The sequence below is a fragment of the Pipistrellus kuhlii genome, unplaced genomic scaffold (assembly GCF_014108245.1).
Source record: "Pipistrellus kuhlii isolate mPipKuh1 unplaced genomic scaffold, mPipKuh1.p scaffold_m20_p_13, whole genome shotgun sequence".
NCBI classification, from domain to species: Eukaryota; Metazoa; Chordata; class Mammalia; order Chiroptera; family Vespertilionidae; genus Pipistrellus; species Pipistrellus kuhlii.
The window spans coordinates 29,842,941-29,866,656 of record NW_023425438.1 but is presented as its reverse complement, the minus strand read 5'-3'; the positions used below and the strand labels follow the sequence as shown (position 1 = coordinate 29,866,656).

At 41.3% G+C, this 23,716-nt stretch overlaps 1 protein-coding gene and 2 non-coding genes across 13 annotated transcripts in view; 1 reads left to right on the top strand and 2 right to left on the bottom strand.

The window, feature by feature from the left end:
* USP34 (ubiquitin specific peptidase 34) overlaps positions 1–23,716 on the top strand; it is a 186,512-nt gene that overhangs the window by 9,957 nt on the left and 152,839 nt on the right. For 8 of the 11 annotated variants that reach the window (XM_036435431.2, XM_036435430.2, XM_036435437.2 and 5 more), the window contains exons 2-6: positions 13,512–13,599; positions 15,321–15,729; positions 17,891–17,941; positions 18,093–18,242; positions 23,620–23,687. In XM_036435431.2, the coding sequence (XP_036291324.1) occupies positions 13,512–13,599; positions 15,321–15,729; positions 17,891–17,941; positions 18,093–18,242; positions 23,620–23,687 (766 nt within the window). Of the gene's footprint in view, positions 1–12,444; positions 12,476–13,511; positions 13,600–15,320; positions 15,730–17,890; positions 17,942–18,092; positions 18,243–23,619; positions 23,688–23,716 lie in introns of those variants that run through there. The other 3 variants (XM_036435432.2, XM_036435438.2, XM_045580778.1) reach the window with 3 other exon arrangements.
* On the bottom strand, positions 22,235–22,348 carry LOC118717861. The gene has a single exon (XR_004987623.1). It is a non-coding gene; the product is annotated as a small nucleolar RNA SNORA61 (small nucleolar RNA).
* LOC118717856 lies at positions 22,563–22,672 on the bottom strand. Its single transcript, XR_004987618.1, has one exon. It is a non-coding gene; the product is annotated as a small nucleolar RNA SNORA44 (small nucleolar RNA).

Here is a 23,716-nt window from a genome sequence, read left to right as displayed (position 1 = left end):
CCGCAGGCCGACGCTCTATCCACTGAACCAAACTGGTTTTGGCCCATGTTTTATTCTTTCCCCAGTCCTGATACAGTGCCTTGTAGAGAGTAGTGCTTAGTAAACATTTTAGTTAATGAAAAGCTGTGGTATAAGATTGCCTAGATAAGAAAGTAAATATCCATGAACCTATTATCAATAGTGATTTATTTCATTTATTTTTTAAATTTCTGAAAACATCGATGAGAGAGAATCATCAATCAGCTGCCTCTTGCACACCCCCTACTGGGGATGTGCCTGCAACCAAGGTGTACATGCCCTTGACTGGAATTGAACCTGGGACCTTTCATTCCGCAGACAGACGCTCTCCAGGCGTCCTCAAACTTTTTAAAGTGGGGGCCAGATCACGGTCCCTCAGGGAGCTGGAGGGCCGGACTATATGAACTACTAATTCCTACTGTAACACCTCGGCTGCGCTCACTGCCCAAAAAACCTGGCGGGCCGGATCAGACTCCTCTGCGGGCTGCATGTGGCCCGCGGGCTGTAGTTTGAAGACCCCTGCCTGAGACAAACCGATTTCGACGCTTATAGTCCTTTTAAATTGTTTTTTAGAGGGGTGGAGGGGTGAGACAGATTTGTTCCACTTATTTCTGCATACATTAGTTGATTACTCTTTAAAAAATATTTTTATTGATTTCAGAGAGGAAAGGAGAGAGAGAGATAGAAACATAACCTGGGACCCTTCATTCCTTAGGCCCATGCTCTAAGATCCATGGAACCAAACTGGCTAGGGCAGTGGTCAGCAAACTCATTTGTCAACAGAGCCAAATATCAACAGTGCAATTGAAATTTCTTTTGAGAGCCAAATTTTTTAAACTTAAACTTCTTCTAATGCCACTTCTTCAAAGTAGACTCGCTTAGGCCATGGTATTTTGTGGAAGAGCCGCACTCAAGGGGCTAAAGAGCTGCATGTGATTCGTGAGCCAGTTTGGCGACCACTGGCTAGGGCATTAGTTGATTATTTTAATTTTATTTTTTCCCCTTTTTTAAAGAAAATTCTTTATTGTTGAAAGTATTACCTATGTCCTCTTTTTTTCTACCATTGTCCTTCAGTCTTCCCTGTTCGGGGAAGGGGTGTGGGGGAGGGGGGCATTGTCTGTACCATGTGCCACGCATATATGCATACAAGGCTCTTGGATGATTACTTCCTACTCACCCATCTTCCCTCAGAGATTTCGTACTCTGTTCTATGCGTTTGTTTCTGGATCCACTCAGTTTATTAGTTTATTTTGTTACTTAGATTCCACAAATGAGTGTGATCATTTGATACTGGTCTTTCTCTGACTGACTTATTTAACTTAGCATGGTAATTCTCCAGGTTCCGCTATGCTGTCTCAAAGTACAAGATATTCTTCTTCTTTTTTTTTTTTTTTTTTTTTTTTTTACTGCTGTATAGTATTCCATGGTAAAAATGTGCCACAGCTTTTTTATTCACTCATCTACTGATGGGCACTTGGGCTGTTTCCAGATAGCTATTGTAAATTGTGCTGTTATGAACATAGGGGTGCATACATTCTTTCTGATTGGTGGAATCATTGGATCAAATGGCAGTTTCATACTTAGTTTTTTGAGGAAACGCCATACTGTTTAAAAAAAAAAAAAATATATATATATATATATATATATATATATATATATATATAAATTGTTATTTTTTACAGAGAGGAAGAGAGAGAGATAGAGAGTTAGAAACTTCGATGAGAGAGAATCATCGATCAGTTGCCTCCTGCACACCCCCCACTGGGGATGTGCCTGAAACCAAGGTACATGCCCTTGACTGGAATCGAACCTGGGACCCTTCAGTCCGCAGGCTCTATCCACTGAGCCAAACTGGTTTTGGCCATATATATATATATATATATATATATATATATATATATACACACACACACACACACACACACACACACATATATATATATATATATTTTTTTATTTATTTTTATTTTTTTATTTTTTTTTAAAATTGATTTTTTACAGAGAAGAAGGGAGAGGGATAGTCAGAAATATCAATGAGAGAGAAACATTGGTCAGCTGCTTCCTGCACACTTCCTTCTGGGGATGTGCCTGCAACTGAGGTACGTGCCCTTGACTGGAATCGAACCTGGGACCCTCCACAGGCGGACACTCTATCTACTGAGCCAAACCACTTTGGGTCATACTGTTTTTCATAATGGCTGTTCCAGTCTGCAATCCCACCAGCAGTGTACTAGGATTCCCTTTTCTCCACATCCTCAGTAGCACTTAACCATTCGTTGATAGTAGCATTTGGGCAGGTGTGAGGTGATACCACATTGTTGCTTTAATTTGCATGTTTCTGATGAACAGTGACTGAACATTTTTTTCATATGTCTTTTGGCCATCTGTATGTTCACTTTGGAGAAGTGTCTATTTAGGTCCTTTACTCAGAGGAGAGGGAGGGAGAGAGAAACTTCATTGATGTGAGAGAACCATTGATCCGCTGCCTCCTGCATGCCCCACATGGGGGATGTCCCACAAGCCAGGCATATGCCCTTGATCAGAATCAAACTCGGGACTCCTCATTCCACAGGGCAACACTCTGTCCACTGAGCCAAGCCAGCTAGGGCTGCCCATTTTTTAATTGGATTGTTTGTCTTTTTGTTAAGTTGTATGAATTCCACATATATATTTTATTGATTTTTTATAGAGATGAAGGGAGAGTTAGAGAAATAGAGAGTTGGAAACATCGATGAGAGAGAATCATCGGGATCTTGCACACCTGGGACCTCTATCCACTGAGCCAAACTGGTTTTGGCTCCTTCTATATTTTTTATATTTACCCTTTATTAGATATACCATTGCCAAATACGTTCTCCCCTACAGTGGGCTCCCTTTTGTTTTATTGATGGTTTCTTTTGCTGTGCAGAAGTTCTTTATTTATATAATCCCATTTGTTTATTTTTTTTCCTTAAAAAATAGTTTCCTTTGTTCTAGGAGATGTATCTGTACACATATTGCTATAAGAGATGTCTGAGATTTTGCTTCCTCATGGTTCTAGTATTTTTATGGTTTCATGAGTTACATTTAAGTCTTTTATTCATGTTGAGTTTATTCTTTGGTATAAGTTGGTGGTCAAGTTTAATTTTTTGCATGTATCTGTCCCATTTTATAACACAATTTATTGAAGAGACCGTCTTGACTCTATTGTATGCTCTTGCTCCTTTGTCAAATATTAATTGAACATAATGGCTTGGGACAATTTCTGGGGTCTCTGTTCTGTTCCATAGCTCTATATGCCTATTCTTGTGCCAATACAGGTTGTTTTGATTACAGTGGCTTTGTAGTATAACTTGAAATCTGGTATTTTGATTCCTCCAACATTGTTTCCCCCCCCCCCCCCCAAGGTTGCTGCAGCTATTTGGGGTCTTTTTTTTTTTTTCTTCATTTTTTTTTTTTTAATCAATCTTTATTGTTCATATTATTACAAAGGTTCCTCGTTTCTTCCCCCCTCCACCAGGTTCCCACCCCACCCTCTGCCCCCTCATCCTCATCCATTGGTGCACAGTTTATGTTCAGTCTCTTCCTCCCTCCCTTTCCCCGATGATAAGTAAATCCCTTTTCAGATAGCAAATCTGTTACTTAGCATTTTCTCATATCAATAATACCTCCACATGCCCAATGATAAACTTCACACAAAAGACATTTCCAAATAGGATAACCAGCCTCATCCAGGCCCCACCCAAGGCACTCACAGATCAACAACCCAGCACTATACTAACTCAACACATCCAGATATAAGCCTTCATCACTTGATTCAGCAGACCCTCAAGTTCCCGCAAAAATTTCCAGCCATGTCTGAGAGGCAGCCGTGGGGCAGGGGCAGGTGAGGAGCGAGCTGTTTTAGGCCAGGCTGCTCCGGGCCTGGCCTCTGTTGCTCTGGTTCGTTACACAACCAGCTGCTCCGTGTCTGGTCACTGCCGCTCCCGACCCAGTTGCTCTGGACTTGGCTGTTGCTGCTACAGGCCTGGCCACACCCAACTCGGCTGCTCTGGGCCCAATTGCTCCGGGCCCGGCCGCTCCGGGCCTGGCTGCTCCCAGCCTGACAGCCGCTGCTCCGGGCCTGGCCGCACCAGACCTGGCCGCACCAGACCTGGCTGCTCCGGGCCTGGCCGCTCCCAGCCTGGCAGTCACTGCTCCGGGTCTGGTCACTGCCGCTCCCGACCTAGTTGCTCTGGACTTGACTGTTGTTGCTACAGGCCTGGCCACACCCGGCCCGGCCGCTTCGGGCCTGGCCGCTCCCAGCCCGGCAGCCGCTGCTCCGAGCCTGGCCGCTCCCAGCCTGGCAGCCACTGCTCCGGGCCTGGCTGCACCAGACTCGGCTGCTCCGGGCCTGGCCGCTCCCAGCCTGGCAGTCGCTGTTCCGGGCCTGGCCGCACCAGACCCGGCTGCTCTGGGCCCGGTTGCCCCGGGCCCGGCTGCTCCGAGCCTGGCCGCACCCGGGCTGGATGCTTTGGGCTTGGCTTCTGCTGTTCTGGGCCTGGCTGCTCCCAACCCGGCTGCTCTGGGCCTGGCTTCTCCGGGCCGGCCACTCCGGGTCTGGGTGTTCCTGGACTGGCCACCCTGGGCTTGGCTGCCTCTGCCTCAGGCCTGGCTGCCACTGCCCCAGGTCTGGCTGCTCCAGTGCTGGCCGTTGATGCTCTGGTTCTGGCTGCTGCTGCTCTGGGGCCTGGCCACTGCTGCTCCGGGCCCGGCTGCCACTGCCTTGTGCCTGGCCACTCTAGGCCTGGTCGCCGCTGTTCCAACATTCTGTCCCTCTTCCTTCCTTCCTTCCTTCCTTCCTTCCTTCCTTCCTTCCTTCCTTCCTTCCCTCCTTCCCTCCTTCCCTCCTTCCCTCCTTCCCTCCTTCCCTCCTTCCCTCCTTCCCTCCTTCCCTCCTTCCCTCCTTCCCTCCTTCCCTCCTTCCCTCCCTTCCTCTTTAAAAAACGCATTTATGTTGCAATGTTGGCTGGTGAGTTGAGTTCTGACTTAGTCTTTGATTTTTCAAGATATTCTTTGCATTCTTTCTTAAGTAATTTTACTATCATTTGCTCTCACTTGATTTCTTCACATTGTGAACTTCTATGGTTTCTTCCTCCCTGTCCTGGAATCTCAGCAGGTTGGCCTGTGGGACCCCTTTGTTCTCCGCGGGCTTCTGCGCTGCTTCAGCCTGTCGCCGGGGTTGGCGCTGCCCAGGAAGCATCCCCGGTCCTTGGCTCCTTTGCCTGCGCTCAGCGGTCGACGGCTCAGGGGCACACCCCCCCCCTGGGGGCCCCGTCGCCCAGCTCCTTGCTGGCGCCCGGCTGGCCTGTGTCCAGAGGGGGCTCCTGCTCCTCGTCGCGATCCTCCAGTCTGGAGCTTTCTTTCTCTCTCCCGCTTCGGCTTTTTTTTCAGCTCCTCTGATTTTCCTTCTGGTTTTCTCCCACCTTCCTATTGTAGAGTTTTCAGTCAGTCGACTACCTGTAGGTCTGGGTAATGTCCACTCTACATTTTAGTTGTATTCCATTGAAATTGTTGTGAGCTGCTGCGGTTAGGTGTCTACCCGAGCAGCCATCTTGGATCCTCTTCATATATATATATTTTTAATATATTTTATTGATTTTGTACAGAAAGGAAAGGAGAGAGATAGAGAGTTAGAAACATCGATGAGAGAGAGTCATCAATCAGCTGCCTCTTGCACACCCCCTACTGGGGATATGCCCGCAACCAAGGTACATGCCCTTGACCGGAATCGAACCTGGGTCCCTTCAGTCCCCGAGCCGACGCTCTATCCATTGAGCCAAACCGGTTTCGGCTCTTCATATTTTTTTTATTAAGATATTATATGTGTACATATGTTACCAACCTTCCCACCCCCCATTCCCATACATGCCCTCCCTTCCCAGAATTTTGCGTCTATTGGTTAGGCTTATATGCATGCATACCAGTCCTTTGGTTGATCTCTTATCTCCTTCATATTTCCCTACCCTTCCCATTGTGATTTGACAGTCTGTTTGTTGCTTTACTGTCTCTGTATCTTTCTTTTTGTTCATCGGTTTATAATGTTCCTTATTATCCATAAATGAGTGAGATTATGTGGTGTGTATTTTTTTTGTTTTTTTTTTAAGAATATATTTTATTGATTTTGTACAGAGAGGAAGGGAGAGAGATAGAGAGTTAGAAACATCGATGAGAGAGAGTCATCGATCAGCTGCCTCTTGCACACCCCCCACCGGGGATATGCCCGCAACCAAGGTACATGCCCCTGACCGGATTCGAACCCAGGACCCTTCAGTCCCCAGGCTGACGCTCTTCCATTGAGCCAAACCGGCTTCGGCTATGTGGTGTTTTTCTTTCATTGACTGGCTTATTTCACTCAACATAATGTTCTCCAATTCCATCCATGTTGCTACAGATGATAAGATTTCCTTTTTTTATGGCAGCATAGTATTCCATTGTGTAGATGTACCATAGTTTTTTGATCCTGGGGTCTTGTTTGATTCCATATAAATTTTTGGAGAATTTTTTCTAGCTCTGTGAAATATGCTGCTGTTATTTTAATAGGGATTGCATTGAATCTGTAAATTGCCTTGGGTAGTATGGACATTTTAATGTTGATTCTACCAATCCATGAACACGGTATATTCTTCCACTTGTTTATATCGTCTTCAGTCTCTTTTCTCAACATCCTGTAGTTTTCCAAGTACAGGTCTTTTGCCTCTGTGGTTAAATTTATTCCTAAGTATCTTTTTTTTTTTTTTTTTTTTAATTGATTTTGTATAGAGAGGAAGGGATAGAGATAGAGAGTTAGAAACATCGATGAGAGAGAGTCATCGATCAGTTGCCTCTTGCACTCCCCCTACTGGGGATATGCCCGCAACCAAGGTACATACCCTTGACCGGAATCGAACCTGGGTCCCTTCAGTCCCCAAGCCGACGCTCTATCCATTGAGCTAAACCGGTCCCGGCCCTAAGTATCTTTTTTGTTGCAGTGGTAAATGGGATTGCTTGTTTAATTACTCTTGCTGAGAATTCACTATTGGTGTATAAAAAAGCCATTGATTTTTCAGTGTTAATTTGGTATCCTGCTACATTGCCAAATTAATTTATTAAATCTAGTAGTTTTTTTGGTGAAGTCTTTGATTGCTGTGGCTAGGACTTCTAGTACTATCTTTACTAATAACCTATATTAATAAAAGGGTAATATGCTAATTAGACCAGATGTTTTCTGGACATCCTTCCAGATAAAGCCACGGTGGCGGAGGCTGGGGCAGAGGCAGTTAGGGGAGACAGGCTGGCATTGGAGGGCAGTTAGGGGTGACCATGTCTGCAGAAGAGGACAGTTGGGGCGACCAGGCCGGCAGGGGAGGGTGGTTAGGGGCAACCAGGCTGGCAGGGGAGGGTGATTGGGGGTGACCAAGCCAGCAGGCAGAGGTAGTTAGGGGTGCAGTTAAAGGTATAAGGCTGGCAGGCAGGTGAGCAGTTAGGAGCCAGTGGTCCCAGATTGGAGAGGGTACAGGCAGGGCTGAGGAAACAACCCCCCCACATGCATGAATTTGGGGGGGGCTCTAGTGTTGAATAAGAGGGGTGAAAGCAGATATCCCTATCTTGTTCCTCTTCTTAGAGGAAATGGTTTTAGTTTTTGCCCATTGAATATGATGTTGGCTGTAGATTTGCCATGTATGGCCTTTATCATGTTGAGATATACTCCCTCTATTCTCACTTTGCTGAGAGTTTTTATCAAAAATGGGGATTGGAATTTGTTGAATGATTTTTCTGTGCCTATTGATAGGATCATGTTATTTTTGTCTTTCAATTTGTTTATGTGATGTATCACTTATTGATTTGTCAGTATTGTACCAGCCTTGCATCCTTAAAATAAATCCCACTTGGTCATGGTATATGATCTTTTTAATATATTGCTGTATCTGATTTGCTAACATTTTGTTGAGGATTTTAGCATGTCATCAGTTAATTCTTGTGTGTGTGTGTGTGTATGTGTGTGTGTGTGTATCTATCTTTATTGTTCTGATTATTACAGTTGTTCCTCTTTTTTCCTCCCATAGCTCTCCTCTATGTGGTCCCCACCCCACCATCTGGTTTTACCCTCCACCCCACTGTCCTCATCCATAGATTTATGATTTTTATCCAGTCTCTTCCCGCACCCCCACACCCTTTTTCCCATGAGGATTGTCAATCCACTCCCTTTCTATGTGCCAGATTCTATTAAATTCATCAGAGTATTCTGTTCATCAGGTTTTTATTCATTTTATATTTAGATTCACTTGTTGATAGATAAGTTTTTGTTGTTCATAATTTTTATCTTTACCTTTTCTTCTTCCTCTTCCTAAAGAATACCTTTTAGCATTTCATATAATACTGGTTTGGTGGTAATGAACTCCTTTAGCTTTTTCTTATCTATGAAGCTTTTTATTTGCCCTTCAATTCTGAATGATAACTTTGCTGGGTAGAGTACTCTTGATTGTAGGTTCTTGGTATTCATCACTTTGAATATTTCTTGCCACTCCCATCTGGCCTGCATAGTTTCTGTTGAGAAATCAGTTGACAGTCATATGAGTGCTCCCTTGTAGGTAACTGTTTTTCTCTTGCTGCTTTTAATATTCTCTCTTTGTCTTCTGCTCTTGACATTTTATTTTTTATTTATTTATTTTAAAAATATATATTTTATTGATTTTTTACAGAATGGAAGAGAGAGGAGATAGTTAGAAACATCGATGAGAGAGAGAGTCATCTATCAGTTGCCTCTTGCACATCCCCTACTAGGGATGTGCCCACAACCTAGGTACATGCCCCTGACCGGAATCGAACCTGGGACCTTTCAGTCCGCAGACGGACGCTCTACCACTAAGCCAAACCGGTTTCGGCAGTTTTCATTATCTTGTTCCCTCTATTTTGGCACCCTCATAATTCTGATGTTGGTATACTTGAAGTTGTCCCAGAGGCTCCTTACATTATCTTCAACTTTTTGGATTATTTTTTCTTTTCCGGTAGTGTGTTTTTTGCTTTTTTGTATATTAAATCTTTGACTTGATTCTTGCATTCCTTTAGTCTGCTGTTGGGTCTCTGTATAATATTTTTTATTTCAGTCAGTGTATGTTTAATTTCTAGTTGGTCCTTTTTCATATCTTTGAGGGTCTCACTAAATTTATCAGCCTTTTCTAGGAAATTCTTGAAAAACCTTATAACCGTGGTTTAGAACTCTATATCCAGTCGCTTGCTTTCCTCCATTTCTTTTGTTTGTGATCTGTTTGTCTCCACATTTTCACTGCTTCCCTTAGTTGGTAGTATAGCTTTGTGTTGTAGGTGTCATATATGGCCCAGTGGGTCGGTCTTCCCAGTTACCTGAGGTGGACAGACACCTTTGGTGCACCTCTGTGTGGACTGTGTTTACAGCCTTGTTGTAGTTAAGTCTTGATTATTGTTGGTATCACTGGGAGGAATTGACCTCCAGGCCAATTGGCTGTGAGGATAAGTTGTGTCTACGCTGGGAGACCTTCTCTGCTGGGGACAGCCTTATAGGACCAGACTCGCAGGATTGCAAAAGTCTCTGCTCAGCTTGGATGGTCCGAGTCTCAGGGCAGGGCTTATGGCATTGGCTTCTTGTCAGCCCTGCCCTTGTGTGTGTGCCTCCAGACCTCTGCCTTCCGTGGTTCCCCAGAGTTTCTGCCTGACAGTCCAGATTCCCCCCATAAGAGCATGGGTTCCCAGGGGTCACCTGGAACTGAAGTTCAGTGAGCTTCTGACTCCCTCCCAGTAGGGAAAGCCTACAGCAACCTCTGCAGTACGTCTTCTCTGTGCGCACTTGCGCATGCCTCCAGACCCTTTCCCCACCATGGCTTCCCCAAGACTCCGAGTCTCCATGTGCCTTTCTCTCTACCTTACAGTCCAGACTCCCCTCGTATGAGCCTGGGTCCACGGGGTTTCAGCTGGAATTGGGGTTCAGTGGAGTCAGAACTGGGATTCAGTGCAGTCGGGGGCTTCCTTCCTCCTCCCGCCAGAGAAAGTCATTCAGGTATTTATCTGCCCTTCCTCTCTGTGCTCTGTCTCAGTACCACAGCCCTTTGCAGCTCCTCTGATTCTCCGTGAGCTTTTTTTTTTCTTTTTTCTAGTTGTAGAATTTCTACTTAGCCAGCTTTCCTGTGGTTCTGAAAAATGTCTTTTCTGTCTTTTAGTTGTAGTTTTGAGATTGTAGTGCGAGGCAGCAGTTTAGCTGCTTACCTATGTTGCCATCTTGGTTTTTCCTCCCTTGCAGTCTTGAGTTGCTGTTTTTAACGTCTGAATAAGCAGTCACCTTACTGACTGGCTTCATGAAAGATACACCTGTGTCAGCTTTGTTAGGGATTGAGGCTTTTTCAGGCTTTCCTATGGATCTACCTCGTTCTCATTTCTTTTCTTTTTAAAAAATATATTTTATTGATTTTTTACAGAGAAGAAGGGAGAGGGATAGAGAGCTAGAAACGTCAATGAGAGAGAAACATTGACCAGCTGCCTCCTGCACACCCCTTACGGGGCTGTGCCTGCAACCAAGGTACATGCCCTTGTCCGGAATTGAACCCGGGACCTTCCAGTCCACTGAGCCAAACCGGTTTCGGCTCCTCATTTCTTATACACCTTTGGAGGGAATTCTTAAGATTGTATGTCTTCTCTAGATCACGCAAAGCTGGGTTCAGTTGACAGACTGATTTGCTTTCCTTAGGCGGTGCTGAAGTATCAAGTTTGTGTGCTTTTTCCCACGTCCCTAGAGTTGGGAACCTTTCCGTACCTACCCAGTAGCTGTCTCGTTCATGTTGCTCTTAGGAGTGCACTCTTAGGTGCTAGCCATGGGATGGGACTGTGTCTACATCAGTGATTTTCAACCAGTTTGCTGCAGGAATTTTTAAAACCTGACTATTTAGTCAGGGGCACTGGCCTCTTTTCTTTTAGATTGTCAAAGAAAAAATGAGAACAGACGACACAATAGCCTTTCGGTGTGAATGAATCAAAATTACAACTAATTTTTGTCAGATTGGCAAAAAATATTATGTTTTTTGGTGTGCCACAGAATTTTAGCAGTTTATGTGTGCCATGAGATTAAAAAGGCTGAAAACCACTGGTTTAAATGATCAATTATATTGTTATTTTTTTTCTTTTTTAAATATTTTATTGATTTTTTTACAGAGAGGAAGAGAGAGGGATAGAGAGTTAGAAACATCGATCAGCTGCCTCTTGCACACCCCTCCCCCCCCCATTGGGGATGTGCCCGCAACCAGGGTACATGCCCTTGACCAGAATTGAACCCGGGACCCTTTAGTCTACAGGCCAACACTCTATCCACTGAGCCAAACTGGTTTCGGCATATTGTTATTTCTTGATACATATTTTCAACTGTTGACTTCCTCCTATAGAAGTTCTATTGGTCTATTGACTTTGATGGGAATAAAATGATTAGCTGCTTTTTATATGTTTTTTTACTCTTGCCATGCCTTTTCCAATTGTTTTTGAATTAATACTGTGTATTTGTTACTGGGACTATGTAAATATTATTCACTGTTAAGTTGGGTAGTATACTGTAGTTACATTGTTAAACTTATACCATTTCTTTCATTCCTAGAGTTAGTAGTTGCCAAATTTGTATGCATGTGTGTTGAGTTTCTGTCAGCATTTATTATATTTCCTCTAAAAGAGTAAAACTTGTTTTTAGATAAATCAAATGTAAATTACATGTTTAGTTCTCCCACTGCAGAATCATCTTACTTAGCCCTTTTATTCTGTTTTTCCTGTCTCTGAAAAAAAATATATATATTTTAATTGATTTCATAAAGAAAGGGAGAGGGAGAGAGAGAAATGTCAGTGATGAGAGAGTCATTGATCAGCAGCCTTGTACATATCCCCACACTGGGAATCAAGCTCACAACCTGGGAATGTGTCCTGACTGGGAATCGAACCCATGATCTACTGGTGCACAGGTCAATGTAATTACAGGTCAATGCTCAACCACTGAGCCATGCCAGCTAGGCTGATCTCTGATTTTATACAAACACTAGAGGCCTGGTGCATGAAATTAATATTTAATAAAGAGAAGTAACCAAATAGATGTTGAAGGGTTAAAGAGCAAAGAAACCCAGAGGACACCCAGAAAATGATGATGACAATGATGATAACTGCAGGAAACATCCATTCTCCCCTGAGGCTGGAGAAACAAAGGAAAGAGGGTTGTCTAGGACTTTAGGGAAGGGATGCTGCCTTCCTAATCCTGGTACTTTAAGAGGGTGGTACCATGAGATAGGTTCTTAGAAGTTGGCACCTGGCTGGAATCAATGCTGCTACTGAGTGTAGCTTTCAGATATAGCAAGCTAAAGAGTCCTTGGTCTCTTTCTACCTTCCAGTCCTTTTCTAGTGCTGTGTAGGCACTGGAGGAAGATCTTAACAGGAAGCCAATTGGAAATGAAAATTGTAACTTGTAAAAGTTCCAGCCCCAGCATCACAAAACAGAAAGGTGGATTTGCAGTTTTGAGAGAGAATCCTATCTGATAAAGAGGGAATATGCTAATTCACCATCACTCTGTCACAAAGGTGACTATACCCACAGCTGAGACCAGGTTCCCATAAGGAGCCTTAACAAGCAATAAGCAGGTCCCTGAGGCTATGCCTTACCCCGCCCCCGTGGGGCTTGACTGGGGATCTCAGGCTGTGCCCCCCATCCAGTGGGGCTTGATGAGGGACCTCAAGGTGCACACCCAGTGTCGGGTCAGGGAACTCAGGCCGTGCCCCTGCCCAACAGGGCTTGATGGGGGTCCTGAGGCTGCACCCCCCACCGGGTGCTGGGCCAGGGGACCTCAGGCCATGCCCCCCACCCAGCAGGGCTTCACAGGCAATAGCAGGCTGGGTCCCTTATCTGGTGGGGCTTGATGGAGGACCTCAAGGCATGCCCCTGGCCCTGGTTGGGCCAGGGGATCTGAGGCTACGTCCCCTGGCTTGACAAGGTGGGACTAGCTGGGTCTGGATCTAACCCGGGGGCGTGGGGGTGGGGGAGGTTGGTTTGGGGCTCATGTGATTTTGAGGTGCATGTGGGTGGGTGGGGACTTGACTCTGGGTCCTGTGGTGAGCCCCAGATTCTGACAGAAGGAAGGTTTTCATATACATTTTACTAATTTTCTTTAATCTCTAACATTCTATCAATATTATAGAGAAAGGGCAAATAGCAATATTAAATTATTTCCTCTAATTAACTCCCTTTTAATGTGCATGAATTTCGTGTACCAGGTCACTAGTACCAGATTAATTGCAAAATCTCCTGCCCCCTCCCCTCAGAATTACATATATTAGAAGTCTCTTCTAAAGCTCAAATTCATCATTGGTTAAACCAAGATTTATTGTCTTTGATGAAAGCAAAAAATAAAAAGTCACCTAAAATCTGAGCTTTTTATTTAAAAATGAAGTATTGGTTTAGGATTTTTTATTCATAATTAAAAATTATCTTTTCTATTTTATTTTAGTATCAGATATAGAAGGTGGTGATGGACTGCAGCTCAGAAAGGAACATACTCTCAGAATATTTGCTTATATCAATTCCTGGACACAGAGGTATGTATTCTTAAGTATGTTGAAGACTACTTTATGATTTGTATTTTAAATTTGCTTTGTCATCAAGTTCTCCTTTTTTTTAAAACAAAACAAAACATGTTATTGACTTTTTACAGAGAGGAAGGGAAAAAGATAGTTAGAAACATCTATGAGAGAGAAACAATGATTAGCTGCCTCCTGCATGCCCCCTACTGGGGATGTGCCCACAACCAAGATACTTGCCCTTGACCGGAATTGAAGCTGGGACCTTTCAGTTCGTGGGCTCTAGCCACTGAGCCAAACCAGTTTTGGCAAGTTCTCCTTTTAGAATGTTGGGTTGTATACCTTTAGTCATTAAATGACAATTTATCAATATTTATTAAATCTTCCTTATTTATGGTTTTGTTTTTAAAACATAAAAATAAAAATTCATTTTTTTCTTTAACATCCTCCTTCATTATTAACACATATGGATGTGATAAAAAATTTTAAGGATTATTATTTTGAGAGATTAAATAATTGTTATGGCATAGATAAAGACCTATAACAAACTTAACTAAAAAAAATCACCAATGTGATAGAGGACACTTTGACCCTTCTGGGAGCCACTTGCTATTTGTTTTTTTCCTATTATGTATAATAGATCCATTTAAAAATAATACATATATAGAATAAAACTTTACGTATTTGTCTTCATTCCCCCATTACCTTCTCAAATTCCCCCTCCCCCATTCATGTCCCAACTCCCCTGTTGTCTGTGATTACTGGTTAGGCTTATATGCATGCACACAAGTCCTTTTGTTGCAAATTATTAATTTTAAAATGTGGGTTTAAAAATTGACAACAAAACCACTTACGAAAAATAAGCAGCTTTACTAATAAGGCATGTTATTATAGCCTGTTTCCTGCTATTTACTAAGCATAAAATGAGTACTTATTTTTTAGAGAAGCAAATATATATGCCACAATTCTTATGCTTAAATAGTTCTTTGTATAGAAAGACATGTAAATGGCCTACATAAAATCAAGATCATAGCTGTTAATTTAATACGATGACTTTTTATTAACTAAGTACCAGTTTTTGGTGTGATGCTATCTAAAAAAGTTATGGTGCTTCTTTAAAAAAAATATACATTTTATTGGTTTTTTACAGAGAGGAAGAGAGGGATAGAGAGTTAGAAACATCAATGAGAGAATCATTGATCAGCTGCCTCTTGCATACCCTCTACTGGGGATGTGCCCACAACCAAGGTACATGCCCTTGACTGGAATCTAACCTGGGACCTTTCAGTCCGCAGGCCGACGCTCTATCCACTGAGTCAAACTGGTTTTGACAGTTATGGTGCTGCTTAATCAGGAAGGAGGAAATAAAAATCGTTTAGAAAAATATATTTTAGTATTTGCTTAATTTTTTTTTTTTTTAAACGGAAGGGTTACATTTCTTTATTTTTTTTTTAAATATATTTTATTGATTTTACACAGAGAGGAATTGAGAGGGACAGAGAGTTAGAAACGTCGATGAAAGAGAAACATCGACCAGCTGCCTCTTGCACACCCCATACTGGGGATGTGCCCGCAACCAAGGTACATGCCCTTGACCAGAATCGAACCCGGGACCTTTCAGTCCGCAGGCCGACGCTCTATCCACTGAGCCAAACCGGTCCCGGCTAATTTTTTATATTGTTATATATAATTGTTACTTCTCAAAGAAGTATTAATTAATTATTTTTTTTCTCTTATAGGCAATGTTTATGCTGCTTCAAGGAATATAAGCATTTGGAAATTTTTAACCAAGTAGTGTGTGCACTTATTAACTTAGTGATTGCCCAAGTTCAAGTGCTCCGGGACCAGCTTTGTAAACATTGTACTACTATTAACATAGATTCCACGTGGCAAGATGAGAGTAATCAAGCAGAAGAACCACTGAATATAGAAAGAGAGTGTAATGAAGGAAGTACAGAAAGGCAAAAGTCAATAGAAAAAAAATCAAACTCTACAAAAATTTGTAATGTGACTGAGGAGAGTTCTGATCCTTTTAGTTTATGGAATACAGATGAGAAGGAAAAACTCTTACTATGTGTGGCAAAAATTTTTCAAATTCAATTTCCCTTATATACTGCTTATAAGCATAATACTCATCCTACTATAGAGGTATGTAAAAATAGGTATTGTGAATTTTTACATAATATTTGTTAGTACATACTAGTAGTTGTCAGTTTCTAATTTATGAGTAAATATAAAGATAGTTATTGATGCGAAAAATTATAAAAATTCCTATTATAAAAATAATTCCAGTTTTCTTTAGACTATTCCTGTAATACTTCATTGAATATTTGTTCAGCATATTCCTATTAATGTATACATTGAACTCAAAAAAATTTGAACTGTTCATTGGTGATTTAAACATTTTGCTAATGTGTTTCTATGCTCTATTGTAAGTCTTTCAAAAGGTAAAGATTAGGGAAAAAGAAGCACAAGAATTTTAAATTTCATTCTTAGAGGCATGGGTAACAGAATTTGAAATTGCTTGGTCACAAAAGTAACTTAGTTTTAAATACTACATTTTTTTGTAACTCAAGGCGCTTGACTCATTCTATTAGTAATACTTTTACAAACCCTTTTAAGAGCTTAGTAACGCACATTAGGTTTCTAATACAATGGCGTTTCTAAATGTAGTGAAAATTGAGATAGTTATGTGGCAGTGTATAATATTAGTGGCTTAAAACAATAGTGATTTATTAATATTCATGATTCTGTGAATTGGCCTGGCAATTCCTTTGCTGGTTTTGTATGGTCACATTTATGCAGCTGCATTCACTTTTGAGTGTTTTTGATGGTCCAACTTCATGTATGACAGTTGGTGCTGTCTTTTGGCTAGGCTGGGCAGTAGTCGCCAACTGGTGGTCCATGAGGTCCGAAAGGTTGGCGACCCTGTTCTAGGGCACCTTAACCGTAAATGTTTGCACATCCCCTCTCATTCTCTCTAGGATAGACAAGTTTCCTTATATAATATATTGTCTTAGCATTGATCCAGGAGGGGGAAAATTAGAAGCTATAAGGCCTTTTAAAATCCAGCCTCTGAAACCACACAGCATCAGTTTTGCCACATTATATTGGTTGCAGCAATTTACAAGGGCAGCCTAAATAAGGGGTGTGAAGTAGATTTCATCTCTGGATGAGAGGAGAGATAGTTTCATTTTAATTTTAAGGTATATTCCTTTCCCATGCATTCTGGCATGGGAAGATTTGTGGCCATTAATAAATCTACCATGCTGAAACCAGTTTGGCTCAGAGGATAGAGTGTTGACCTGCAGACTGAAAGGTCCTAGGTTTGATTCTGGTCAGCAGCTTGTATCTTGGTTGCAGGCGCGTCCCCAGCGGGGGTTGTGCTGGAGGTGGCTGATCGAAGTTTCTCTCATCAATGTTTCTAGCTCTTTATATCTCTCCCTTCCTCTCTAAAAAAATCAATAAAATATATATATTTAAAAACAACAAAAAAACTACTATATGCTTAAAAAAAATTCTGCCTATTTTTTCAAGACTATTCTCTAATATTTATACTGATTTCTTTATTTTTATTTTTTATTTTAAAATATGTTTTATTAGATTTTTTAGAAGAAGGGAGAGAGGGATAGAATCAGAAACATTGATGAGAGGGAAACATCGATCGGCTGCCTCCTGCATGCCTCCTACTGGGGATGTGCCTGTAACCAAGGTATATGTCCTTTACTGGAATCGAACCTGGGACCTTTCAGTCTGCAGGCTGATGCTCTATCCACTGAGCCAAACTGGTTAGGGCCCATTTTAAGTGTTTTTATAAGAATTACTCTAGCCCAGTGGATAGAGCGTCGGCCTGTGGACTGAAGAGCCCTGGGTTTGATTCTGCTCAAGGTCACATGCATGGATTGTGGGCTCCATCCCAAGCAGAGGATGTGTGGGAGACAGTTGATCAATGGTTTTCATCATTGATGTTTCTCTCCTCCCTTCCTCTCTGTAATCAATAAAAAGTGTATGTGGTGTGTGTGTGTGTGTATGAATTATTCCAATTCTTTAAGGAAATAGTTTTGTTTAACAAGGCAAATAACTTCTAATACATAGTATGGAAAGATTTATTTAGAGAAGAGTTAACATATACTTTAGAAGTCAATCATATTAGCTACAATTAGGAATACCACTGTTCATAATGAAAAGAAATAGCAAAATCTGAATTTTTATGATATCAGTCTTTAAAAAATTGTATTTTGTAAGAATTGTCATCAAGTAGTGTGACCTAATTGTACTTAACTTTTTTTTTTTTTTTTTTTTTAATCAGGATATATCAACCCAAGAAAGCAACATATTAGGGGCATTCTGTGATATGAATGTAAGTTTTTGTCTGTTTTTATTCTTGGTTTTATTTAAAATTTTGTGGTCGTGCCCTCCCCCCCCTCCCCAATTTATGTCTTTTGAGTTTATTTTTATGTCTGATCAGTATTTTTACAGTATTGGTAATAACACTTTATTTTCCCCCTCAGGATGTAGAAGTACCATTGCATTTGCTTCGTTATGTATGTTTGTTTTGTGGGAAAAATGGCCTGTCTCTCATGAAGGATTGCTTTGAATATGGAACTCCTGAAACTTTGCCATTTCTTATAGCACATGCATTTATTACAGTTGTATCTAACGTAAGTATTCTTTGGAATTGGTTTTAATCTTGAGTACAATGTCTAGATTTTAACAACGAATTTTATGTCCAGAAAAGGCAGATTTTGAGTGATTTCCATGTATAATAACTTTTTTATATATATTTTTAAAAAAATTGAGTACAAAAACCTTACAGTATTTTTTTTAATTTTTTATAAAGGGTCAAGATCTCTTATTGTATATACTACTTTCTTATACTAATAACCATAATTTAAAAAAAAATTCATTAAAATCCAGAAAGCACTTCTGTGGTGAATATCACTGTTTCAGTTTCTTAGGGCATCCATGACAAAGGTACAACAAACTGTGGCATAAATAATAGACGTTTATTCTTTCATGATTCTGGAAACTAGAAGTCATAAATCAGGTGTCAGCAGTTTTTTTTTTTGGAGGTTCTTAAGAAGTGTCTGTTCTTGTCTCCCAGCATCTAGTAGTTGCTTGCAATCCTTGATGGTCCTTCATTTAATAGAGATGTATCACTCCAGTCTCATCCTCCATCTTTACATGGCTTTCTCCTCTGTGTGTATTTAAATTTTCCTCTTTTTGAAGGACACCAGTCATTGAATTAAGGTCCACCCTAATCTTGTGTGACCTCCACCTTACTTGATTATATCTTTAAAGGCTTCTTAAAATCTTTATTATAATAAAATTAAATTTGTATAAATTAGTGAATTTAAGTTGAATAGGTAACATTAGCCATTTACCTCTTATCTGAAATAATAAAAGGCTAATATGCAAATAGACTGAATGGCAGAACAACTGGCCGCTATAATGTGCATTGACCACCAGGGGGCAGATGGTCAGCATGGTCAATGTGCTCCCATAGCGGGAGTGCTGCTCAGCCAGAACCCTCGCTCATGGCTGGCAAGCACAGCTGACACTGCGGGAGACTCTCCAGACTCTGCAGCAGCACTAAGCCGTCAGTCAGACATCCCCAAGGGCTCTTGGATTGTGGAGAGCGCAGGCCATGCTGAGGGGATTGCCCCCCCTCCAGTGCATGAATTTTGTGCACTGGGCCTCTAGTCTGAAATACAAGATAGGCAGCTATGCAAAAAAAAATTGATTTTAACTTTTTCTTGCCTGGGTTTTTTTTTTTTTTTTTTTTTTTTTTTTTTTTTTTTTAACTGGGAAATTATCAGCATAGAGACAAAACTGTTATTTTATCAAGTTAAGGTACAAATCTGATAATCTCAGCCTATGCATTTATTTTAATCTCAAAAACTTGCTTCAGCCGTTCTTTTTTTTTTTTTTAAATAAATTTTTATTGTTCATATTATTACAAATGTTCCTTTCCCCCCCTTCTCACCCCACCCTTTGCCCTTTCCCCACCCCTCATTGTCCTCATCCATAGGTGCACAGTTTATGTTCAGTCTCTTCCCACATCCCCCTCTCCTCTTTTCCCCAAGAATAAACAGTTCACTCCCCTTCCATACCTCTGATTCTATTATATTCAACAGTTAATATTGTTCCTCAGATTTTTTTTTTTTTTTTTTTTTTAGTTTCCTTGGTTTTTAGATTCACTTGTTGATAGTTATGTATTTGTTGTTCATAATTTTTATCTTTATTTACTTTCTCTTCTGAAAGAACCCCCTTCAGCAATTCATATAATTCTAGTTTGGTGGTGATGAACTCCTTTAGCTTTTTTTTATTAGTGAAGCTCTTTATCTGACCTTCGAATCTGAGTGATAGCTTTGCTGGGTAGATTATCTTTGGCTGTAGGTTCTTGCTATTCATCACCTTGAATATTTCTTGCCATTCCCATCTGGCCTGCATGGTTTCTGTTGAGAAATCAGCTGACAATCGTATAGATGCTCCTTTATAGGTAACTACCTTCTTTGCTCTTGCTTCTTTTAATATTCTCTCTTTGTCTTTTGCTCTTGGAATCTTAATTATGATTTGTCTTGGTGTGGTCCTCTTTGGATTCCTTTTGTTTGGAGTTCTGTGCGCTTCCTGGACTTGTAAGTCTAATTCTTTCACCAGGTGGGGAAAGTTTTCTGTCACTATTTCTTTCAGTATGTTTTCGATATCTTGCTCTCTCTCATCTTCTGGGACCCCCATAATTCTGATGTTGGTTTGCTTGAAGTTGTCCCAGAGGTTTCTTACATTATCTTGAACTTTCTGGATTCTCTTGTCTTCTTGCTTCTGCGGAAGAGTGTCTTCTGGCTCTTTATGTTCCAAATCTTTGACTTGATTCTTGTGATCTTCCATTCTGTTTTTAGGACTCCATAAAATATTTTTTATTTCAGACAATGTATTCTTTATTTCTTGTTGATCCCTTATTATTTCTAGTTGACCCCTTTTCATATCCTCATAGGTCTTGTTTATTTTATCGGCCTTTTCTAGGAGATTCTTGAACAACCTTATAAGTGTGGTTTTGAACTCTATATCCAGTCGCTTTTTGTCCTCCATTTCTTTCGTTTGTGATCTATTTGGTTTAGGCATTTTCGCAGGCAGCTTTCCTGATGGGGCGGGGTTTCAGGGTGGAGCCTACAGCCTTGGCTTCCATCAGCCTCGCCCTATGCGACTCCTGAGACTCAGGGTCCTTCAGTACTTGTTGCGAGCGCCTCTGAGAGAAAGGTGCCCTCGATTTTCGCCTGCTGCCAAACTGTCTATGCTCTCCCCCAATGAGTCCGGTATTGGGGTTCAGTTCAGTTGGTAGTGGGATTGGAGGTGGCGTTCAGAGCAGTCTGGAGCCCCTGTCTCCTTCCTGTCAGGGCAATCCCACGGCACAGCCGGCCGGCCCTTCTTTGCGCGCAGTGTGCGCGCCTCCGGGACCTCCTTTCGCCGCTTCCCCGGAGTCCCGCCTTACAGCCCGGCTCCCTATGGATGAGCCTGGGTCCCCGGGGTCTGGCCTAGAATTGGGGTTCAGAGCAGTTGGAGCTGGGCCCAGCACAGTCGGAGCTTTTCTCTCCTTCCCGCTTGGGACCGCCAGCCAGGCACTCGGCCTCCCTCCTCTCTGTCTCTGTCCTCTCCGCGCGCGCCGCATGTCTCCGTACCTTGGGCTTTTACAGCTCCTCCGTGCTTCCTTCTGGTTTTCTCCTTGCTTCTTGTTGTAGAATTTCCAGTAAGTCGACTTTCCTGTAGTTCTGGGTAATGACCATTTTATATTTTAGTTGTATTTTGTTGAAATTGTTGTGTGCGGCTGCGGCTAGTTGCCTACCCAAGCAGCCATCTTGGATTCTCTCGCTTCAGCCGTTCTTAACTAACATTGACAGTTTAGCAGATTTCTCAGTTTTGCACAGATATTACTTCACTACTATATGGATCCATTCTTAGTAATGGCTGCAGTCACAGGAGAAAAACAAATTTCTTTGGGTATGTTGTTTTCTTTTTGTTGGCATTTAGGTTTTTAGCAAAAGCAGCACAGGTTAGAGAAGTAGAATGTAGAGTCCTCTATAGGTGTTTCCCACTGATATCCAGGGTGAGTTATGGTTGGTTTTAACTTACAGTATCCTACGTCAGCTCTGGCCCTTTGATTGTGTTAGTCATCTCAGACATACTAAACTACCTTTTATTAATGAATCCACTAGAGCCATGGGATTTATTTTATTAAGAAGTATAAATGAGGCTTAATAAAGAAATTGAGATGTAATCAGAGATGCAAACTTGCAGGGTTTATATTAACACATCCAATAGACATAGTAACAGTTCCTGAACTCTGAGTCCTAAGACTACTTTTACAAAAATAGTATAAAGGACTATTAAACATCAGAACTTAAGCTAGGATACATTTTAACGTATCTCCACACTAGACAAGGTCAAGTTTTCATTTCTCCATTTTTTGTCAAAAGTAGCAGAATACTGCCTACTTTTCTGCTACTATAGGGGAGCAGGGAACAATTTTTCTATTTACTGAATTTTTAAACATGTACTTAGTAGAGCTCCTAGATTTACCACCAAGAGGGGAAAAGAACAAGATTTCTGATGGAAGGTATAGTATCGTAGTTTCCCCCCCCCCCCCCCCCCCCCTCAACTTTGTTTGAAACTAGCCCACAGACTACAAGCACTGTGTGGCCAGTTTTACTATTTCCTCCTTTTACGACCACCAAGATCTGTTCAGGTCCAATGGGAAAGGGAATCAGAGGATCAGTTAGATGTTTTCAACGTCTAACTTTACCTTATTCTAAAACATAGGGGCAGCAACAAACTGGTATCCTCAGAATACTGAAAGTTAAAACCAGACGCTGCCAGGAAACATGGGGGTAACCTACAGAAAAAGTGTGAAAGCTCTAAACCAAAAAGTTGTTTCAGTACATCCACCTGCATGGACCCAGGTGGAAGGCTCCCAAGCCCAGGTCTTGAGATATAGGAAAGGCGAGTGGCAGCTGCAGGTATTATGCTGACCTGAACTATCAAAGTCTCTCCAGGTTGTTCTTGCATGCAGTTGGAGATACCTCGTGTGTGTGTGTGTGTGTGTGTGTGTGTGTGTGTGTGTGTGTTTTGTTTGTTTTGTTTTTAATATCTTTTTATTGATTTCGGAGAGGGAGAGGGAGGAGGGAGAGATAGAAACATCAGTGATGAGAGAAAATTATTGATTGGTTGCCTCCTGCATGCCCTCTACTGGAATCTTTTCCATAATCTGGGCAAATGCCCTTGACTGAAATTGAACCTGGGACCCTCAGTCTGAAGGCTGACACTATCCACTGAGCAAATCTGCAAGAAAGTCACCTTCACTTTCCTATCCAATGGCCGACAGTCCAGTTTCTCTCCGTAGGAGTTTGAGTCCCCAGCAACTGGGTTGGTTTTCAGAGTAATTAGGAGCTTGTCTTCCTTCAGGTTGAAAAAAAGCAGCACTTCCAATTGACCAATTCTGTGCTCCTCCATTCCTCAGCTTTTTAGCATTATGCACGTCTCAATGCTCTTTTCTCTTTCCTTCTAGTTGCAGAACTTCCACTCAGCCAGCTTTCCCGTGGTTCTGGTTGATAGACATTTTGTCTTTTAGTTGTAATTTTGAAATTGTTGTGCAAGGCAGCAGTTTAGATGTTTACTACGCTGCCATTTTGCTTTCTTGAGATGGTTTATTAAAAAACTAATTTAGTTCCGAAGTATTTGGGTTGCTATTATATTACTTGGATAAGTCTTTGTTCTTTTTCAGCAAGAAGCTAATAATTTTTCAGATTGATTTTATGTTTGTGTATAAATCCAAACTCCTGTAACATATATAAAATCTATACAGGTTAAATTAATTACTTGGTAATGTGCATTGTATTGTTCCTTAGTTATTCTTTTGGAAATAGATAAAATATATGTAGTTTAGATGCAAAAAAATTCTAAATAATCTTGTATTTAATTAACGTGAAATATACATGTATTCATATGTTAATTATATATTAATGCCATCTTTATATTTCTTTATAGATTAGAATATGGCTACATATTCCCGCTGTCATGCAGCACATTATCCCTTTTAGGACCTATGTTATCAGGTATGTTGATAAAATATTTTCTGCTTGAT